General features: G+C 36.2%; 4 protein-coding genes across 4 annotated transcripts; 1 reads left to right on the top strand and 3 right to left on the bottom strand.

The window, feature by feature from the left end:
• Positions 1-165: 165 nt before the first annotated feature.
• LOC101893649 (zinc finger protein 423-like) lies at positions 166-9,632 on the bottom strand. Its single transcript, XM_059122542.1, has 3 exons — positions 7,216-9,632; positions 2,925-3,074; positions 166-2,850 (listed from the first exon to the last, which is right to left on the bottom strand). The coding sequence occupies exons 1-3, from the start codon at positions 9,340-9,342 to the stop codon at positions 940-942; spliced, it is 4,188 nt and encodes a 1,395-aa protein (XP_058978525.1). The 5' UTR covers positions 9,343-9,632; the 3' UTR covers positions 166-939.
• Positions 9,633-9,706: 74 nt separating this feature from the next.
• LOC101893483 (GATA zinc finger domain-containing protein 14-like) lies at positions 9,707-11,399 on the bottom strand. The gene is made up of 3 exons (XM_059122540.1): positions 11,183-11,399; positions 9,775-11,115; positions 9,707-9,724 (listed from the first exon to the last, which is right to left on the bottom strand). Exons 1-3 carry the CDS (start codon positions 11,318-11,320, stop codon positions 9,707-9,709), a joined length of 1,497 nt encoding a protein of 498 aa, XP_058978523.1. The 5' UTR covers positions 11,321-11,399.
• Positions 11,400-13,943: 2,544 nt separating this feature from the next.
• Positions 13,944-18,053, bottom strand: LOC101894409 (zinc finger protein 808-like). The gene is made up of 3 exons (XM_005175474.4): positions 17,902-18,053; positions 16,745-16,961; positions 13,944-16,678 (listed from the first exon to the last, which is right to left on the bottom strand). The coding sequence occupies exons 2-3, from the start codon at positions 16,892-16,894 to the stop codon at positions 14,144-14,146; spliced, it is 2,685 nt and encodes an 894-aa protein (XP_005175531.2). The 5' UTR covers positions 16,895-16,961; positions 17,902-18,053; the 3' UTR covers positions 13,944-14,143.
• Positions 18,054-21,098: 3,045 nt separating this feature from the next.
• On the top strand, positions 21,099-22,974 carry LOC101894572 (uncharacterized). The gene is made up of 3 exons (XM_005175475.4): positions 21,099-21,226; positions 21,733-21,893; positions 21,956-22,974. The coding sequence occupies exons 1-3, from the start codon at positions 21,127-21,129 to the stop codon at positions 22,337-22,339; spliced, it is 645 nt and encodes a 214-aa protein (XP_005175532.2). The 5' UTR covers positions 21,099-21,126; the 3' UTR covers positions 22,340-22,974.
• The last annotated feature ends 55 nt before the right edge of the window (positions 22,975-23,029 follow it).

The raw sequence follows: 23,029 nt of genomic DNA, 5'->3' as shown, positions 1-23,029 counted from the left end.
AAGTAATTAAATTATTTCAAATTGTTGAACACATTCTTCAAGAGAGCAGCATATGACAACAGAGTAACATGTCAGAGTAATTCTTGTGTAGCGCCGTTACTTTGTGAATGAATATAAGAAAAGGGTGGTTCACATGTTATGTGAAAATGGTTGTTTTAATTATTTACTGGAAATATTACATCATTTGAATTGAAAATATTGATTGAAAAAGTAATTAAATTAAATTGTTGAAAACATTTCTTTTGTTTATGGAACAGGGCTAAACATGTTAAGGCCACATTCTACATGATGCAAGAGTTTTATGTAAATTCTACTCCATATTTTAATAGCACATTTAAAGGAGCTTCCAACAATTTTTAACTTAAAAATAACGTTATTCTATATACACAATATATTATAAATTGCCACTAGTTTTTATTTAGCCTATACTTCTAGTATATGGTTTTTTTAAATTCTGGGGAGAGTCTAAAAGTATGCTATAAAAATGCAAAAGATAGTTGTAGAAAACGATCGATTTCATGTTGATGGCTCGAAAACTCTTGTCTTGGCAATATTTAACATAGAACTTGTTGAGCTATCATGCTTTAAATCTTTGTGATATATTTAAAATAAATTTATTGAATATTATTATGATATTTGCTCTGTTCCAGAACCTGCAAGAATCTACTTTTTTTCGGTACCATAAAGGAAAAATCGGTTATCGTAGTAAAAACTTTTGCATTCTTGCATTTCTGGAACAGACCGAATAGGTTTTTAATGCATTCTTTATCATTTACTTTACTTTTAGACGCTACCCAGAATGGTTAAAATAAAAAAGAAATGTTTAAACAATAAACATATTTACAATATGTATTTTTTTAGTTTCGTTTTTTTTTTCCTTCCTTCCTTCGCTCTGTCTTATAAAATGTCTTATACCTAATGGAATAAAAATCTTGATTTTTATTTTTTAGATTTTTTCACATTTCCTGCGTACTTTGTCGGATGAACCCTTTGGACATGGGCCGCCATGTTCGAACTGTATTTATATTCTTTGGTACAATATTTACATTTGTAGAGTGCCCTAATGCCCTCATGCTGGGCTTTGTGTTCTTTGAGGGCCATTGGCGACTGATATACCTTGTCGCACTGATCACACTTGTAGGTCTTCTTGACGTTGCGCAGCTCTTTTTTCTTTTTCTGGTGTTCCTTGTACTCTTCGACGTGAATGCGACGAAAGTGTGAACGTAACATGTCGGGATTTGTAAAAGCATCTTGACACACTTGACAAACATATTTACGCTCCGAGCTATGGGTGCGTAGGTGCCTCGTTACCTCCGATTTAGTCGTTAACATTTTGTCGCAAATTGGACAACGGGAGAGTCCTCTGGCCTGGTGATGATGATTTCGGTGACTTTTCATAACATACTTCGATTTATATGCAGCTCCACAATCTGGACATGTATAGCGACGAGTTTCCCGACCCTCTTCTCCCTCACAATAGTTTTGATGAATTCGTAATCGATATTGACTTGCATATTCTTTTCCACAGTCAGGGCATTTGGCAGACTCTCTTGGTTTACATTCCTCGCCCAGGCCATGGCGCTGAAACAGATGTACCTGCAATGGGCCTTTGGAAGTGTAAAATTTAAAACAAATTTCACATTTAAATGCATCTACACGATGATAGTAGATGTGTTCTTCGATTTCGTAGCGATAGCGAAGCTGAAGTTGACAGCACTCAACGTAACATTCCTCGTTGGCGTGTTGTTCGGTGAAGTGTTGCTCCAACTGGGTATATCTGCTACAGGTGGCACTGCAAACTCTACATATCAAACTTGGTCTCCATTGGGCTATTAAGTCGTCATATTCTTCACGTGTCTCAGGACGTTTCAAATATTTCCTATAGGAAAATTTTGTACGCTTTTTGGATTTGGGGCTCGTTGGATTTTCTAAACTTCGACAATTTTCTTCATCAGAAGTCAGTGTAATGGGCAAATCAGATTTGTGGGTCGCTGGGAATTGGTTTGATTTCTCCCGCCCAATTTTACTTTGTTTCTTGGGCCTATCTTTTAAAGACTCTCCAATACTAGACTCAGTATCGGATAAATCTTTCGAAACATTGGATATATTAAAATCCTCATCAGATTTATCGTCGAATTCGTCATTTGAAGTATAATCATCGGTTTCGGGTTCTTGTTTAATGTTCCTTTCAGACTCATTAAAATCCAAAGGTGTTTTAGATATACCATCTCTGGCATAGGCAATGTAGTCTGATATCTCCACTAAACTGTTCTCGTGTTCTTTCCTGATTTCCTCATCGGATGATATATCATAATCGTAGGCCGTTCGAAGTCCCTCTGGATTAAATTGCAAATAGCTAAGGCTGTTTCCGTCAGGGGACTCAAAAGATCCACTCTCTATTTCGGGGGTTTCCGGCAAAAATGTTCTAACTTTCAGCGTTTTTCTTTTTTGTTTGTTCTCCGTCATGGGAATTTCATTCACCGAACCACTGTCTAAATCTCCAATATTTTCCTCTGGGAATTCCGATTTAATTTCTGGTGTGGTGAATTTTTGCGTTTCATTTTCATGCTTTATAATACAAACGTTTACATTGGCCTCTACATTATCTCGAATTTCAGTTCCCTCTTCCAGGGTATCTGGCTCACAACTTGTAAATTCTTCCATTTTTATTGGCACTTCCGGTTCTGGATAGCTTTTGTTTTCATCCACCACCACCGTTTCTATCACTTCAGGCATTTTCATGGTATGTAGTAAAATTATGGATTCTTGAAATTTATGGAATTCGTCAATGTACTGCCAGCATTGTATGCAGAGTTTTCTTAAATGCCTATTGTAATCCATGTTTAGGAACTAAAGGAAATTGAAAAAAAGTAAAGGTTGGTTTATAGGTAAAAAATTGATATTATTTTTCGAAGATCACCTACCTCATCGGAAAAATAGTTTTTGACCATATCAAAAATCTCATTTGTAGATGTCAAAAAATCCTTTTGAACATCCTGATTGTAAAGATCGCAATAGCCATTATTACATGATTCCAAACATAAACGGCATACTATCTCAGATTTCATTTTGTTCTACGGCGATTGGAATCTGGGAAATAACCTGGAAATATTAAACATAAATACATAATTTTCTTTTAATGGGTAATTAAAGGACTCTCCATATGCATGTGATACAAATATGTTGCAAACATTAAGGCAGGAAATTAAAAATCAAATCCCTTGCAGCAGGTTCGGAATTTTTCAAAGATGACTTCTGAGGTACTTGAGCAGACGGAATGGTAATGACGTAGGCAGGGGGAGCATTTTTGTTCTTTTCCACGAAAAACACTTTTTGAGAGGAATTTCTGCAATTTTCCCCTGGAAATGGACAAAAGGATAAAACCACTTAGATTCTAGCTCTGCACTGGCATGGAACATCATATACACAAGGAATCCCCAAAAATGATTTCGAAATATGTTCTAGAGGCCACGCACAGTCCATATTCAGTTCCTAACACAATTATTTTCTTATTGCCGAGTATTTCCTCTGAATGCTTCGACACGTTTGGACATGAAATTGGCAAGATGTTCTTTTGATTTGCCCGTAAAGTTTTAAGTGTACAAATTGAGACAAGGGGTAGGATACGGGAATTTCTCTTGGCTCCTGGAAATATTCGGGATCCCTGGACTTTTCTTTCCAAATAATAGGAGAATAAAATAACAAAAGGAATTGTTTCGCAATTCCAATTTGCTTGATTATCCATTCTCAACCCTCTCCTTTTCTCTCTCTCTAACAATCATAAATAAACATTTTATTTTTACACCATAAAATAACAATATTCAATCACTTACAATAAATTACATTTGATAAATAAGTTAATTGCTCCAAGAAATTGTTTATATTTCACAACGCCTCTTTCCTGGACCAAAGTAGTTGGATGAATGTTTGTCTGTATGTATGTCCATCTGTGTAACATCAAAATAAAAAACGTCCCCAATAAGGCAAAACATAATGAACCGATAAAATATAAAGAGAAAATAAAATATCCAAAAACATCCATTGTTTACGAATCAGGGCAATAAATAACGCCAAGAAAAGCTTTGTTTACGAATGAGACATGAGAAAAACGCAATCAACCAAACAACGCCAAGTTCATGAAAATGAGCGCGAAACTAGTATACAATATTCCAGTGACGGCTTATCCACGTAACGCCGTTGCAATTTGAATAAGTTTAACAATAGGGTGGTTCACATTCTGTAATGGATAGTTATTTTTAATGGTTTTAGTGGGCTAGATACTTAACGTTGCGTGCAAAAACTAAAAAATATTTTTTAAAAAGCCCCGCTATGCATAACGTTTGAAAAAATATTGTTAAAAATCCACAGTTGGAAAAAGTATTTTTAAGATATCCTCGCCTTGTATGACAGTTGGAGAAATTTTTTTAGATATACTCGCCTTGTGTAACTGTTGGAAAATGTTTTTAAAAATACATGCTTGGTATGATAGTTAGAAAAAATATTTTTGAAAATCCCCGCTATGTATAACAGTAAGGAATATATTTTTGAAATATCCAAATATCAATAAAATCCAAGGTTGTATAACAGTTAGAGAAAATATTTTTAAAATATCTTCGCCTTGTAAAACAGTTAGAATAAATATTTTTAAAAAATTCTCGCCTTGTACAAAGGTTAGAGAAATATTTTTAAAATATCCTCGCCTTGCATAACAGTTAGGAAAAGTATTTTTAAAATATCATCGCCTTGTATAACAGGCAGAGAAAGGATTTTTTAAAAAAAATTAAATTTTTCAATCATAATTGTACGAAATTTTTTTTTTTTTCAAAAAAATACACTCCTGTCAAAATTAAACCAAAAAATATTATTTTTTTTTAAATCAACGCCTGCCATTATTGTACAAAAAAATATTTTTAATTTTCAAAATTATACAAAAAAATATTTTTTTCCAAAAGCCACTCCCGTCATAATTGTACGAAAAATATTTTTTTTTTCAAAATCCACGCCTGTCATAATTTAACGAAAAGAAAAATAATTTTTTTTATATCCACGCCTTTCATAATTTAACGAAAAAAATATATATTTTTTTATATCCACGTCTTTCATAATTTAAAGAAAAAAATCTTTTTCAAAATCCACGCCTGTCATAATTGTACGAAAAAAAAATATTTTTTTTTATATCCACGCCTTTCATAATTTAACGAAAAAAATATATATTTTTTTATATCCACGAATTTCAAAATTTAAAGAAAAAAATCTTTTTCAAAATCCACGCCTGTCATAATTGTACGAAAAAAATATTTTTTTCTAAATTCAAGCCTGTAATGTTCGAAAATATTTTTTAAAAAAATCGTCGCCTTGCATATTAGTTAAAAAAATTATTTAAAAATATCCATAGTTGGGATTTCTTTAATAGTATCGTAATTTCAACAGACTGGCAGACATACGGATGGATGGACATGGCTAAATTGACATAGAATTTTAAGCTGATCATAGATATATGCCCTTGTGGCGTATCCGACCAATATCTCCAGGTGTTGAAAGCGGGATGAAATTTTGGCACAATTACCGAATGTACATTTTTTTTCTTTTTGGTGATACTATTCTGTCAAAACATGCCACTATTCTGTCAACGCATATCGACTATACAATTTTGGGATAAAAACGTATGGCCCACTATCTTAGATTAAATTTAGTGGAATAACTCCAACATTCCATTCATGTTTGTCTGTTTTTTTCAACAACAAATTGTTGCATATTTAAAAGTCAATTCGACACTACAAGTATTCTGTTGAAAGTTGTATTTTTTCTAGTTTCTTGAAGTTGAGCAACCTTTCTGGTTGAGCCATGGTTGGTGGTATATTCTAAGAGTTTCTTTCTGTGTTAAAACGCCTAATGCTAGGAACACAATTGGAGCGAACGACGAATTTCGCCCTACGCGGCGACAAAATGAGCCGCGAAAATTCGTCGTATGGAACACAATACCGACGAAATTATAAAACAGCTGATGAAGTTGTTTACTTTTTGCTCATTTGTTGACTACAATGAATTAAACAAGAACACATAATTCTTTACGTTCTCTATTATAATTTCACTTATGTCCATCTTCTCTATTATAAATTCACTGATATCCATCTTCACTCAGGCGCAAGTACACAAATAAATAAACAAATTAATTATGTTTTTTTTATACGAGTAACAGATAGTAGAGTGACCATAACAAATTTTAAAGTAAAAAGTAACTTTATTTACTAAAACACATAAAATTCGTACAAGTATGGCCACCTTGTACTGTTTTGTTCGCCGGTCGCCGGCGTATGAAATAGAAATAAAGCTAATTGAGTTCGCGGCGACCGACGAAATTTTCGCCGGTGCCGTGATTGTGTGCACTTCCATATACACATATGTGTTTTATTTTTGACGACGAACATACGCCGCGAAAAAATTCGTCGTTCGCTCCAATTGTGTTCCTAGCATAACTGTACCATGCAACCGAAAAATTCGACGCCGATGGAACTAGTTCATTTTGCGGTAATTGCAACGGCGTCGTATTTTCAACTTTTGTAGACTTCGATTTTGCCGCCTTGCAAAGTGATGCCAAGTTTTACTCTCAAAAAGATCATTAGCTGATAGGGAACATTAGATCGATTTCAGAATATGAAAGAATATAGTACTTTCATCACTTTTTTCAATTTTTCTTAAAGACTACATGACTGGATATGTTGATTCCCATCGAAAAATATCACAAAAAAAGAAAATTTTATTAGAAAATTCTGGTATTCAATTCTAACCTTTGTTATTTTGTGTTTTTTACTGAAATTTTTAATTAAGGCAAGATAAAATTAATGAATTCTAATTCGTTTGGATCATATATTTTGATATCGAATGACCCCTGATGTGTTGGCGGTTTGCCATCTAATTTTAACATTTTTAATAGATTTAGTTATAGTTTTAGGGGTTTTTTCACTTTCTTCTCCTTAAGGGGAACCCAGCAATTATTGCCCTTCAAGAATCCATTGGTACTACCTTTTTTGCTTTATGTTTTTCCAACATTTAATGTCCCCAAAAGATCAAAACAAACTACAGAGATCCCACCCTACGACCAAAATGAAAAAGACATGGCTTAAAAATTAATTTATTTTTTCTTTTTTCCTGTTTTAATTTTCTTATATCCATTGAAAAAGTAAATCCAATAAAATTATTTTGTATCTATTTCTTTTTAGATTTTTTCGATTTTTTGGATTTCTTAGCCCTCGGCTGGTATTTTGTCGGATGCACCCTTTGGACGTGGGCCGACAGATTCGAACTGTACTTATACTCTTTGCTACAATATTTACATTTGTAGAGCGCGCTAATGCCCTCATGCTGGGCTTTGTGTTCCTTGAGGGCCATAGAGGTTTGATATACCTTGTCGCACTGATCACACTTGTAGGTCTTTTTCGTGTTGCGCAGCTCCTTAATTTTTCGCATTTTTTCTTTGTACTCCTCGACGTGACAGTGTTTAAAGTGTCCACGCAGTATGCAGGGTACCTTAAAGGTTCTCTGACACACCCAACAGACGAATTTACGTTCGGTGGCATGGGTGAAACTGTGATAGTGTAACGTATGTTTGCTCGCAAACAATTTGTCGCAAACCGGGCAGGGGAACGTTTTTTTATTCCTGTGATGTTTGCGTCGGTGCAATTCTAAAAAAAGTTGCGACCTGTACGATTTTCCACAATCTTTACATTTGGCGCGTCCGGGTTCCGGGACTTCACTTCCATCACAATATTTAAGATGCGTGTGTAATCGACATTGGGTGGCGTATTCCTTGCCGCAGATATTGCATTTGAGAATCTCTTTTGGTTTGGGTTCTCCCCCCGCTGCATGGCGCTGAACGAGATGCGAACCCAACTTGTATTTGCTCGTAAAGATCTCAAAACAAACTTCACATTTAAAGGCGCCCTCTACCCGATGATAGTAGATGTGCTTTTCGATTTTGTAGCGATAGCCTAGCTGAAGTTGGCAGCACTCCACGTAACATTCATCGTCCGGGTGATGGTCGGCAAAGTGTTGTTGCAGCTGTTGAAATCTGCCACAGGTGGCCTTACAAATTCTGCACTCCAGGCTGGGTCTCCATTTGGCTATCAAGTCGTCATATTCTTCACGGGTGGCGGGTCGTTTCAAATGTTTTTTGTATGAGGTTTTTAGGGGTCGTTTGGATTTGGCGCCCAATTGATTTTCAGATTTATTGAAATACGTCTCATCGCCAGATGTCTCGTCGTCGGAGAAATCAAATTTATAGGCCGCTGGAAATTGTCGGATATTGTATGGCAGCTCCTGTTTACTGTCATTCTCGAACATGTCTTCCAGGGACTCAATATAATTACGTCGAGGTATTTCCCCTCCAGCTTTGTCCGCTATTGTTTGGCTGGACAAAATTCCTTGGATTTGCCCTTCTTCCTCGGGTGGCTCTTCTTTCATGTCCTCATCCAATTTATCAAAATCGAGGGCAGTTTTAAGTGGTTTATCATTCGTCGAAAAGGGTTCCCCGGAGTAGCTGATTTCATTGCCTATTTCCGAGTCGATCTCATCAAAATCGTAAGCTGTTTTGTATATTTTATTTTGGGACTGAACATCCTGGCCTGATATCTCCCGCTGAGCTTTGGTAGAACGACGTTCGGAGACTGTCAAATTTTCCTCATCGGACATATCAAAATCATAGGCGGTTTTATGTCCGTTTTCCTGCTCAAATGCTGGACTTTTCCTTGGATTTTCATTAGAGCCCCGTGCCATGGTATTTTCCTGCAATGATTTTCCGAGATTACCAGGATTCTTTTTTTGTTTATACTCCGCCAAGGGTAGCTCATCATCGGAACTGCCATCGCTGGCGCTAGCATTGCTGGGGGTATTGCTATCTTCTTCTTCTTGTTCTTCTCCTCCCGACCATTCCGAAGCAGATGAAGAAAAATCTCCAGATTCATCAGAATCTTGATGGTGGGCATTTTCTGGTTCTCCGTCATTGGAGAGGGGGCTATGCCTTCTTTGGCGTTTGGCAAGTCCAATGTCAGGAGGTAAATGTGTTTTAACGTTGGGCGCCATATTTGCCAAATCTTCCTTGTTCTCAATATTTGAAGGATGACTGTCATGGGTTTGATTTCCAGAAGCGCTAACATTGGGCTCATTGGTCGCACTCAGATGTGAATGGATGATGGTCGCCATTTGTTGTGGATTTTTTGCGGGCTCTTTTGTTGCACTTACAGGTGAACGGAGGTTGGGCGCCAAATTTTCAGAAGCTCCTGGATCGTTTTGATTTTTCACGGGTTCATTGGTTGGACTTAGATGTGAATGCACGTTGGGCGCCATTTGTTGTGGATTATCTGCAGGCTCTTGGGCTGCACTTACAGGTGAACGGACGTTGGGCGCCAAATTTGGAGAAGTTCCCGGACCGTCTCTTTTTTCAGAATTATTTACGTTGGGCGCCGATTGTGTAAGCCTAATGACTGCAGAAGCGCTTGGGTTTGTCTCCAGATTTTGGGGATTTTCTGGATACCCAACTTGTTTAGTATTGTCTCGGGTCTCCAAATTCTTAATGCCGGGATTCAAATCCAAAGCATGATCCCCACTCGCTTTATCATTTACGTTGGGCGCCAAAATATTCAATTGATTTATATTTTCATTTGAATATTGATTTTCCAAAATTAAGTCCTCATTGAGGTGTCGAGTGGCATTATCCTGACCCATAGACCTGTTCGCATCCCTTGTTAATAGGTGTAGATCCTTGGAATGTTTATTTGCATGGTTTTGTTTTATGGAATCGTTGGGCGCCAAATATTTTGTATTTTGGGTTCGAACAATCACTCCAGTTGGGGGTGTGTTAATGTTGGGCGCCAAAATTTGTGAAATTTGTGAATTTTGGTCATTGAAATGTTGGGTATCATATTTCAGATTTCCAGAATTAATGCTATTGCCCGTCGCAACCAAATCTTTCACATTTGAATATTGGCTTGCCGAGTTTGGAACCCTAAAAACATTTGAGTTGGGCGCCAAATTTGTAACCTCACTGGGATTTTGCAAGGCACTAGACGTTGCGGTGGCGTCGGACGCTGAATTTTGTTGATAAATATTTTGGTCCTTCGATCTATTAACGTTGGGGACCAATTGGTGTGAATCATTGTTGTTTACATTTGATTTTTCCCAATTCGGATTCTGATCCCCAACATTGTTATGGTTGGGCGCCACGGTTTGTAATTTTTTGTAGCCGTCATTCCCCAGTTTCAAATGTTGGCTATGATAGTTTCCATTACCGGACACATTTACGTTGGGCGCCAACATTTCTCTTTGGTTGCTGTGCTGAAATGAATTTGAATTAACATTGGGCGCCAACATTTCCAAATTTCCTGTATTCTCCGAAGAATTGAGATTTTGTAATGTTTTGGAGTCGTCATTCCCCGGTTGCAATTGTTGGCTTTGATTGTTTCCATTACCGGACACATTTGCGTTGGGCGCCAACATTTCTCTTTGGTGGCTGTGTTGAAATGAATTTGTATTGACATTGGGTGGCAGCGTTTCTAAATTTCCTGTATGATCGGAGGAATTTAGATTTTGCATATTAAAATCTTGACCGGATAAGTTTCGGACATTGGGCGCCAGTACTGTTGCTACATTGGCTTCCACATTGGAACGTTGGAAAAACGCTGGTTGTTCCTCCTTCACATTGGGTGACACATTTTCAGTAGTAGCAGTAGTATTCGAATGCTGAGCATTGCTGTCTTGTCTGTTCGTCTCCGAACTCCCCAACTCTTTAAAATACTCAAAAACAGCGTTTGAATCTACCAGACCGTTGGCGTTGGGCGCCAAATGTTGTAAATCTCTGTTTAGCTCAAGCATCCCAGACAAGTTTGGGGTAAATCCAACTGAACCTGTTGTTATTGGCAATATATTGTTTTTCGAATCATTTGCCGTTACGGAACCCCGGAATGAGTTCCAATATTCGTTGGGAATACTCTTTGCTGCAACTTTAATAAGTTTCCTCTGGGCCTGGCACACAAATGCCTGGTAGCTGTTAAAGTTTGCCAGATAGGTCTCGCATTGGCGACACACATATCGGAAAGAATTCGACCATTCCACCTGGAAAAACTAGGGAAAACCCACACACATATTTTAGTGGGAAATTTTAAATTTGCCATTAACTTTGCAAACTTACCGCTGGAAGGAAATATTTTTCCAAAAGTTTATGGCTTTGATTTGGACGACCATCGACGGTGTAGAGGCAGTGATGATTTGTGCCAACCTCAGCACACAGGCGACAATATTTTTCCATAATTTTTGTGTCAACCACCATGCAAAGTCACTGGGAAAATGCCAATAAAAATGGTGTGTGCGTGTTCTCCCGCCTTCGCGAATGTCGCAGTTTTATGATTCGCGGAAGGACAGGTAGGCGCTAAAGTAAAAAACAATAAAAAAAATTCCTGAAATTAAAAGGAGGAACTTAATTAGGAGTTTATGGCTTTAAGGCAGCTTGTCAGTGCGTTATTCTTTCCACACACATACTCAGAACCATCGAAGAACAATGTAAACAGAGAGTAAAAAAATGGAGAGAACTTAACGGGCAATTCTCTGCCTGAGCCTGATTTAAATGCATTTGTAAACAATGAGAAATTTGGAGAGAGGGAGAGAGAGTATGCAAGAGAAAACATATTCTGGTTAATAAATAACAAGGAAGGCGTCTCTCGGCAAGTGCATTATAATTTTTTCCCGAAAATATGTTTTTAAGTCCATCCACCTAAAATCATAATATTATTTATTTAAAAAAAAAAAAAATTTTTATTGTTATTGTTGTATATTTGCACTGTTCCAGTACCTGCAAGAATCCACTATTTTTGCAAATTTTCTTGGATATCAAAAAGGGGAAAATCGGTTATCGTAGTAAAACCTCTTACATTCTTGCAGTTCTGGAACAAAAATGTTTTTTGATATTTCCAAAAATTAACGCGATTGATTTTTTTTTTCTGAAAATTTAAAAATTATATTTCCTGGCCATTATCCTGCCGTTGAATTGAAAAACAACACTTTTTATACCCTCTGCCATATGGCTAGAGTGGGAGGGTATATATCATTTGATACGGCCAAAACGTGCCCCATCCAAATAAAGGTTTTAGACCCTAGGTCTCTTTGGGTTCTCCCATTTCAGGACATTTGGAGCCGATATAGTGATCTGTCTGGCTGGTGGTCACGATAACTCTCGAAGGAAGTATACGATTCGCTCCAAACTTGGAGCATCGTAATATTATTATCAAACTTAGATCGAGTTCGGAGATGGGCAATATCATTTCACTCCTTCTGGTACCTCCCACACAAAATATCGAAATTTTCAAAAAATATATTTTCTGCACAGAAAGTGAAAGGATACTTCGATTTTGCTACAACTTTGCGAATCCTAATATTTGCATCAGTGCTAGGTCAGGTGCGAAGATGGACAATATCGGACCACTCCAACCAGTACCTCTCCCACAAAAGGTCAAAATTGTGAATAATTATAACTCTTATAAAATTGTTATGTAAGTGTCCGATTGTCTTCAAATTTCACACATCACAATATTTTTATTAACACAAGGTCCGGTGTGAAAATAGGATATATCGGTGCACTCCTTCTGGTACCTCCCACACAAAATATCAAGACATTCCAAGAATATAATTTACTGCACAGAAAGACAAAGGATAATCCGATTTTGTTCCAACTTTGCAAATCTGAATATTTGCATTAGAGCTAGGTCAGGGGTGAATATGGACAATATCGGGTCTCTCCATCCAGTACCTCCCCCACAAATGGTCAAAATTGTGAATAATTTAAACTCTTATAAAAGTGTGATGTAATTGTCCGATTGTCTTCAAATTACACGGATCACAATATTTCTTCTAACACAAGGTCTGGTATGAAGATGGGAGATATCGGTCCATTTCTTCTGGTACCTCCCCCATAAGGGGTCAAAACTTCGAATATCCATGAAGCTTGTAAAACGCGAAATTAACATCCGATTCCATTCAGATTTGGTACATCTCAATATTTCTATCAACACAAGATCTGTAATAAAGATGATAGTGATCGGACCATTTCTACTGGTACCTCCCTCACAAAGGGTCAAAATATTGAATAACCAATATGATCATGAAATCCGAAATAAGTGTGTGATTCTCATCAAATTACACACATCACAATATTTTTGTTAACTTAAGGTCTGTTGTGAAAATAGGATATATTGGTCCACTCCTTCATGTACCTCCCCCACAAAAGGGTCGAAATTTTTAATATCCATGAAGCTCATACAATGCGAAATTAACATCCGATTCCGTTCAGACTTGGTACATCTCAATGTTTCCATCAACACAAGATCTGTTATAAAGATGGTAGAAATCGGTCCATTCCTTCTGGTAGCTCCCCCACAAAGGGTCAAAGTTTTGAATAACCAAAATGATCATGAAATCCGAAATAAGTATATGATTCTCATCAAATTACACACATCACAATATTTTTGTTAACCCAAGGTCTGTTGTGAAAATAGGATATATTGGTCCACTCCTTCTGGTACCTCCCCCACAAAGGGCCAAAGTTTTGAATATCCATGAAGCTCATAGAACGCGAAACTAACATCGGATTCCATTCAGTCTTGGCACATCTCAATATTTCTATTAACATCAGATCTTTTATAAATATGGTAGAGATCGGTCCATTCCTTCTGGTAGCTCCCCCACAAAGGGTCAATGTTTTGAATAAGCAAAAAGATCATAAAATCCGAAATAAGAATGTGGTTCTCTTCAAATTACACACATCACAATATTTTTATTAACCCAAGGTCTGGTGTGAAATTGGGATATATCGGTCCACTCCTTCTGGTACCTCCCCCACAAAGTTTTGCCATTGAATTACAAAAAGAAAACAACAATTTTTATTAGAATATAAAAAAAGGTATTTATTTTCAACAAATTATTTGTTTTTTATTTATGTGGACTTAACACACAAATACCATGTGAGGTATTATCACCATATCAGCAAGGCGAGCAACATGCCCCTCAACATTGGTGTCCTGAATAATAACAATAAGCCTGGGGGAAATACCATGTTCCCCAAACTTCCATTTCCTAACTTCCGTTTCTTTGTTCAAACCACCTAAACATTAGTGGATGTGATTACTTCCTCTGTCACCACATCAATTTCCTCTTCCGTTATTGATGTCACCGCATATTGCTGTTCCTCATCGTAGCACGCCGTTGTATCTTCTTCCTTGGTCTGAATGCTGGCGCCACTATCTTTGGGATGTTGCTTCTTAATGTGCGTACTCATGGTGGACTTGAGGAAAAACTTTTTTCCACAATATTTACAAGAATACAACTCTTCGCCGGTGTGTTTGGCCTCATGTTCGCGCAGGCTACGTTTCGATTGATAGTATCTATCACATGTGGCACATTTCAAGCCACTGTTCTTGAACTTCTCGGATAATGCTTTGCGACCTTTTGCTGATGTTTTCTTTTTCGTTTCATCCATCTCGAGATCTTCGACCAAATCATCCAATGACTCGTTGTTATCCTGGGCCGCCCGTTTCTGTGCCTTTTTCAGTGAATTTTCCTTACGCGGTTGATAGTTGTGGATCTTGCTCATGTGATTGTACATGGCCGATTTTAAATAGTACATTTTAGGACAAAATTTACACGTATATGACTGTTGACCTCCATGCGTGTTCTCATGCTCCTTTAGAGTGCGACGACTTTGATAGACATTATCGCAGACATTGCATTTATATATTGTCTTACCCTCTGCCAGGGCCTTTTCGACGAGAGCCAACATTTTCGCTTTGTGTTTGCTTGAGTCGGTCGTTTCTTTTTTGGGGGCATGAAAGTATTTCATGTGATTGGAGAAACTCGAACTAAAGTAGTACTGTTTGAAACATAGTTTACAGGTGAAGGATGGCCGGCCTTCGTGCTTGCTCAGATGTTGATTTAGGGCTTTTTTGGTGTAATAAACCTTGTTGCAAATATGGCAGGGCATTGGATCTGATTCGGGTGGGCCACGGTTTTTTCTTTTGGCTTTTCCTTCTTCTGAATCTGAGTAACCCGTGGATTTGGCGGCCCTAGCTTTGGCTTCCTTCAGGTTGGGTGCATGGAAATATTTCATGTGATTCGATAAACTCGAACTAAAGAAGTATTCTTTGGAACAGATTTTACAGGAAAATGACGGCTTGCCCTCGTGCATGCTGAGATGTTGTCGCAAGGCCTTTTTCGTGTAGTAAATCTTATTACAAATGTGACATTTCATTTGTACCACCTCCGTATGGCCACTGTGTTTAAGACGTATGTGATAGGATAAGCTATTGGGCAGATGATATGACTTAGAACAGAATTGGCACAGGTACATGGCCTTGCCTCCATGCAAGGCAAGATGGGCCCTCAAATATCGCTTGGAGTGATAAATATTGCCACAGATGGGGCATTTACAGTCTGAGGATGAGTCAATGATTTGCTTGGTTTTCCGTGGGCCATTTGAGAGTTTGTTTTTCTGGCTCAACTTGGCTCCAGCCAGATGTTTACGTATCTCGGGCAACATTTCGATTGCCTCTTGATTACGTCTCATCTGCCATTCCTGCTGATGTTCGGTTTTTAAATGTGACTGAAAGGCGGTAAACTGGGAAAATGTCTGGGGACAAAATGTACAAATAATATCGGTTTGTTGTTGATGCTCCGCCTCACGATGAGTTCTCAGTCCAGCATTATTGAAAAATACCTTATCACATATTTTACATTTATATATTTTCAATTTGTCTTTTTTCATTTGCCTTTGACCAAACCGTTCGCCATTTCGACTGGCATATCTTTGTCGGAAGTGTTTCTTGGCCGGTAAGTCCTGGACTGCAGTTTCAAAAGAGATATCACACTTTTGGGAACTTGACGACGCCTTGTGATACAGAATGTGTTCTACAATTTCCCAACGTTGTTGCAGCCTTAAATCACAACAAACTATGTGGCATTCTTCTTCGGGATGTTGCTCTTTAAAATGATCACAGAGCAGGGAGTAGGTCTCAAAACTGTCATAACAAATTACACATTCCAATTGGGATTTCCAATTTGCAATGAAGTCATCATACTCCTCAATGGTTTGTAACTCCTTTGTATTACGTTGCTGAACTGTCACATTTCTATCCTCATGTTCGATTATTTCGGTGATATATAAATTGGTAAGATGTGTTGTCTCATCACGTGTGGTTTCCACCTTTTGTTCATAATCATCTTCACTGTCTTCCTCGTTGGAGGTTTCTGTGTTCTCTGGGTTATCAACCATAATATAATCATCGACAATTTCCTCAACGAATTCATCACCCACAACTTCTTCGTCATCTTGAATTTCTTCTTTTTCAACATGGGACATTACTTCTTGGGAGCTCACTTCACAAATATTGAATTCTTCAAATTTTATGGGTACTTCCGAAACATAGCTCTGTGTCTCCTGTTGTTCCTCTTCATCCTCTTCCTGCATCTCCATTTCTACCTCTTCACACTCCTGCTGTTCTTCTTCGACAATGTGGAAATTTTCACTCATTTTCATGCTCTGAGCCATTATTATGGTTTCTTGAAAATTGTGAAATTCTTCAATATAATGCCAACATTGTAGACATAATTTGGTTAAATGTTTACTGCAGTCCATATTCAAGAGCTGTGGGACAGAATGAAAATGATTGTGTTATTACAAAATCTTCATGGGTATTTATTTTGAACTTACCTCTTCGGGAAAATATTTCTTAACTAATTCAAACACCTCATTTGTTGTGATCGTTGTATTCATATCCCCATCATAATATTCATTATAAAGATCACAATAACCATCCTTACAAAATTCTAAGCATAAACGGCAGGTAATTTCGGTAGACATTTTTGCGAAAAATAGAAATTACGTTTTTGCGGGGAATGATTAAATCTTGGGGGGATGAACAAATATCCTAGAAAATGGTAAGAGATAGAGATTATTAGCTGGAATTTGAAAAGATTATTGCAATATTGCAAGCTCCAAATTAAAAAATATTGCATACTTTTAGGCTCATACATTATCGATATAAGAAAAAATGTCAAGTGTAGACAATGGAGTCTGGTATTATAATTTATATCTATCGCTACACCCTCTAATCCATTTACGATCATTCCAAAAATAACCTGATACAACATTATGTTATTTTTTTAAACCTATGGAAGTCGCTTTCATAAATTCGCATATTTTCAGATTTTTTACATCAATTGTAGTAGTCTACAACTTGTTGGAAAAGCTGATTCTCCACTTTAAGATAAAGAAAAATTTAAAAACTCTGAATATTTTCAACTCCTGCAAATATCATAGAGGTGTGATGAGATTTGCTCATATTTACAACTCTTGAGGGAAACTTACCAAAAGGTTACATTACAAATATGTGCGAGGGATTATTAACCAATACTACTCAGGGGAATGTTTTCTCTACATGGGCCTAACGTTCAGGACTATTCCCGTTCATAAACTAATTGTTTACTATATATGGCGACAAAATCCAAGTTTATTTTTTTATCCAGATCAAGCCGCTGGCGATTCCTCAATATTGCGTCACATTCACTGATTTTTTGTGTGTCCATCTGTTAGTTCTTTTTCAATGGAAGTGACACGATGGTAATGAAGATGGAAGTTGAGCTATATATCATTTCACTAAATCCTTTTTAATTATTTGTAATATTACGGGAGCAATGAAATGCTTCTATTGCAAATGCAAAGCCAATCAGGCAAACACAAACAACTACATTTCCACAACAAGCCAAAGCAGGCACAGTCTGAACTCCCTTTCTTTATTATTTTTCTTATAAGGCAAGAAAATTGAAATTTTAGTATTCAGTAGAAAATTAATTAATCTAAATACTCACTTAACAATTGTTATTTGTATTTTTTAATATTTATGTTAAAATAATGTAGAATTTACATCTATTTGAGGAAAAAAGACAAAAGAGACGACTGTGTTTACTCGAAATGTCAAAATTCATGCTTGAGGCGAAAATAAATATTTTCGCCTTGACAGAAGAATTTTTTTGTGGCGAATATGTATAACAACTCTGCAGCATTGTAGAAGAATACAGGTATCAACATTTTGGGAACATTGATATGTAAAAAATTTTAAAATGTTTATTTCAAAAATAAATACATTTTTATAAGTTTTCTTATACAACACCAATCGGAGGTTGTTATGATTTGCATTTTCAACAATTTTTAAATATTTTTTATAATTTTTCACTTAAAAATTGGTTTGACAGTTCATTGTCCCAGCAGCCATGGTACTATAAGGGTGCAAGTACATAAAAAGCTTGAAGTCATGACTAGGCATATTAATGTCAAATTATAATGAAAAACGCCGGCAGGATTTTAGTGCGGCTCTGTAATCCCGTTATGAAATGTCACAAAAAATGCCAAGCCAAGCTTCTTATGTACTTGCATATATATTGGTAGATATTTGTCGTAGACCCCATAAAGTATTAATATTAATAATCAGCATAAAATTCTGAGTCGATTTAACGATGTCCGTCCGTCTGTCTGCTGAAATCACGATACAGCCCACATTATTTGATGCAGAGCGTCAAAATTTAGCAGAACAACATGTATTGTGCCTAGGATGATTGATATTGAAAATGATCGGTATATCGGTCCACGTTTTGGTATAGTCCCCATATAACGGTACATCCCAATATTCGGTATTTTGATGATTTTAGCGACATAATTCACCGGAATTGTTTCAAATTTGATATTTGAAGTTCGAAATGGATACTACAGCCTAGGACAGGAAATTATCTGAATAGGTTCACGTCTTCGTATAGCCCCCATATAACGGTACCTCCCTATATTCGGTATTTTGATGATTTTGTCAAATTTTTTTCACAGATTTGTCTACAAATTTGTTTGTATTTTGGGGTCACAACGGGTTCTATTGTTTCCTTTACCCCAAAGTGGAGGGTATTAAAAGCCGAACTTGATGTTTTATACTTGTTTTTCATATTTTTCCCTCATTTTTAAAATGAGTTCACTAGATCGAAGAATGAACGAAATGCCTAATCTCAAAAATATGGTCCAAACTGTTCAATCGATCAATTCCATGGCAAATCTGGTTAATATCATTAATGCGCGCCCCGCAATATAAGTTTCTTCCAATCAGTGATTTTGAAAATATTTTGATTTTATTTTTCAAAACAATAAATATATACACAAAATTGCCATAAGTCGGGCATACTTAGAAAAAAATTTATCGACTGGTAGCTCTACCTTACATTTTTGTTGTACCATGCCAGCAGCTATACGATGCGACTACCTGTATGCTTTTACCATACTTCTGAAGAAGTCAAAAAGGAACGCCCGATAAAAAAAGAACGAGAAAGCAAAATCCCCGAGGGACCTCTGTTGTTTACGAATGAGACATGAGGAAATCGAACCGCTAGACCACCATTTATTAAATGAACCGTGGGAGTAAGTTCCTTCAACTTGAGGAAGAAATCGGCCGGCTTTAGGTCGTCATTTTGGTGCCGTTAAGAATATTAAACTGGGTACACACTGAAGAAAACTGTGTTTACTTGTCTACTGCTTGTTTTTGACACATGCCTTAGAGTACCATGTTGCACTGTTACTTCGATAACGGCGTTATTTTGTTGGACTGTGACGTTTGATGGCGGTAAAGCGCAAAAACCCAAAGGTCAGACACAAAGACTTTCATCATATTTATTTACCACTTTTGACCACCTCTGACCTTTGAAACCCTAGTTTCAATGGCCTCTATTAATATCTTTGTTAAGTTTGTTCAGCCAAGTAACCGCAATTGACATCTTAACATTCGTTTTATTCAACTCACTCACAAAGTAACGGCGTCACTTTTATAAATCCCAGGCAGTGTTGCCAGTATTGAGGAATTTTCCCCAAAAAGGCGATATTTTTTCAAATTGGGGACGAAAAAGCGATAAAAGTTGCATGGCACATAGAGGGTGCCAACCAGCGATTCATGTGTAGAACGAGTTTTTTTAGTTATGAACCATGGTAGAAGAATATAGGTAGACGCATCGACGCAGCTGCTGGGATAATGAACTGTCAAACCAATTTTGGAATTGAAAATGTTGAATGAAAAATTGTTTAAATTTGTAAAAATTGTTTAAATTTGTGTTGAAAAATGCATATCTTTACAACCCACGATTTGTGTCGTATAAGAAAACATATAAAAATCTACTTATATTTGAAAAGAAATTTAAAATTTTTTGACATATCAATGCTCCCAAACGTTAATGCATCTACCTGAATTTTTCTACCATGTTATGAACCCAGTAAAAACGCATGGTACAATAAGGAGGTAGAACAGCTTCGTAAAACTACAAAAATAAAGCCCTGAGGATATGCCCGCTTCCTGTCAGACTGATTCAAAATTATTGTTTTCATTTTTTCATATTTTTCCTAATTTTTTTTAAATGAGTTCAATAGCGCTAAAAATGAATAAATTGTCTGGATTTTCTCTCAAAAATATGATCCTAACTGTTCAATATTTCAATTTCATGGCTATACTGGTTAATAGCTTAAATGCGCGAGCCGCAATATACGTGTCTTCCAATCATTGGTTTTGAAAATATTTTGTTTTCATTTTTTAAAACAATAAATACATACACAAAATTGGCAGAAGTCGGACACACTTAGAAAAAATTGTAATCAGCTGTTAGCTCTACCAAACTCCCTTTAATTGCACCATGGTAAAAATACTCAATTATCAAATAATTCCATTTGCTGCAAAAATTCTGAGCCTACCAAAGAAATGTTAAAGTGTTTTAATTATAAGAATTTATATAAACCAAATGAGACTGAAAATGCTGACGATTTGGAATTTGAAGTTTTTGACGTGGTTGCATTGCAACTTTGAAAACTCTAGTCTATGGAATTAAAATGTTCTATTTATTTGTTATTTTCTATTTTTATGTTCTTTTACATGTATAATATATATATATATATATATATATGTATAATATATAATATAATATATATAAATTCTATGTACAAATATTTTATCAAATAAATTTACTCGTTCGTTTATTTTTAAATGCCTGGTTTTTTTTTGAGGAAATCGAATCAAATTTATGGATATTTGGGGAAAACGTTTTTTTGATTTTGGGGACGAAAGGCAGAAAAATACTGGCAACACTGATCCCAGGACTGATACTCCCGTAAACGTCAACGGTATGTCTCTCTCTGTTTACTAAACTTCAATGATTAAGAAGATAATTAATTAATTAACAATTTAAGGATAATGGTATATAATAATATAAATAATATAATATAATATTGGTACTTGTTTAATGATTGAAAGCCGATTTATATTATTATATTATTAAAATTATTAAAGAATAAAAAGAGCATGTTTTTGTGCCTACTGATTTTAAAGAGCAACTGGATCAAGAGAGTCTGTTAATGACAATCAGAGCATCATAACGAAATTGTGAAATTGTGAATGGAAGTAATAACATTAATAACATTGATATAAAGGAGAAAAAAATGAATTGCCCATATCCTGCTGGGCGATGTTTAAACGGATAAGGGTGGAGTTGACTCACATTCTCATTTCGAATTTTGTAAATATTAAATTTACGTTGTAAAAAGCAAAGAGATTTCACTTCTCTAATCGCATTCCTTTGGGGTTTGGAATGTTATTGCAATAAGTTTACTTTAACGTACGTGTTTTACAGATAGCCAGAGGATCAATGCACGTAAAATTGCCACCAAGATGACCATGAGGGATTATTGCCGCCTGTGTGCTTGCAAAAATTATAATAACCTTTGTTTGTTTGGTGCAAATGACGATCCCAATGAAATATACAAAGCTGTGGAACTGTATTTCACATCGGTGGTAAGTTAGAATGTCGATAATAGAATTTAAAGCGTTTCTTAATGATTTCTGATAATTTGCAGTTTTTGAATTTGGCATGGGCCAAACCATTCCGTTGGATTTGTCATCAGTGCTGTAAATGTATTATGGAATTCAAAATGTTCCAAGAATTTGTGGGTAAATCACAAAAGAAACTAATGGCGGTGGCGGAAGCAAAGCAAAGTAGACGAAAAAGGAAAGCAAATATTCGAAATGACAAACGTTTAGAAGAAAATGTTATAAATTCTCAGCATGTTGAAACTTTACCACAGGGGTTTAATAATGATCCAACAAATATTCCAATACCAGGCGTATGTTCGATGCCATGTAAAATTGCTGAACCCTCTACAGCAATGCCAGTCACGTATAATATGGATTATCCTATAATACCAACACAGGGTGTGGCGACAATAAATATATTATTTTAAATGATAATTCTCTGGAAGAAAGTTCAAATCCACAATGCCATACGCCTCTCGATTCAGAAAATCATACTTCTTTTCCTGCCAATTTGAAATCGGAAAATAATTATGATCCAGAATTTCTCCCATTGGAAGCTGAACCAAATTATCAGGAATTTAAAAGTGAATCACCGAATAATTCTCAATTATCACCAAATAGTCTTAAAACGGAAACAGACTTGAGTGCCTTATCTAGCCTAAGCTCTAGTATTTTAAATGCTGGTACAGAGTCACACTATAATCATTATGTGGTTGCTGAGCCATACTTCGTTACCTCGGACAATAATGCGGAGTCCACTGAAAATGCTTTAGATACGTCAGGATTTCCGAACAGCATTTCAACAACAAATACATTACATTATGATGATATTGACAACGAAGAAGAAGAGGAGGAGCCAATTGGTATACTCATTGAAATGGAAGAAGAAACAAAATGTGTACCCCAAAAGAGTCTATATGAACAGTTAAAGGCCCATCGCATCAAAAAATTTAGAAACATCGACACATCCCAAAAATAGGTTTATCTATTGCATAATTATCATGCCTACATATAGTGGTTATGGTGCTGGTATCGGATACAATTTGATCAAATGCATAGCTAATGTAAGCAACAATTCGGAAGAGTTGAATAAATTCATTGTAAATTGCATGCCAACG

The sequence above is a fragment of the Musca domestica genome, unplaced genomic scaffold (assembly GCF_030504385.1).
Source record: "Musca domestica strain aabys unplaced genomic scaffold, Musca_domestica.polishedcontigs.V.1.1 20, whole genome shotgun sequence".
Taxonomy (NCBI): Eukaryota; Metazoa; Arthropoda; class Insecta; order Diptera; family Muscidae; genus Musca; species Musca domestica.
This window is presented reverse-complemented; position numbering and strand designations above follow the sequence as displayed.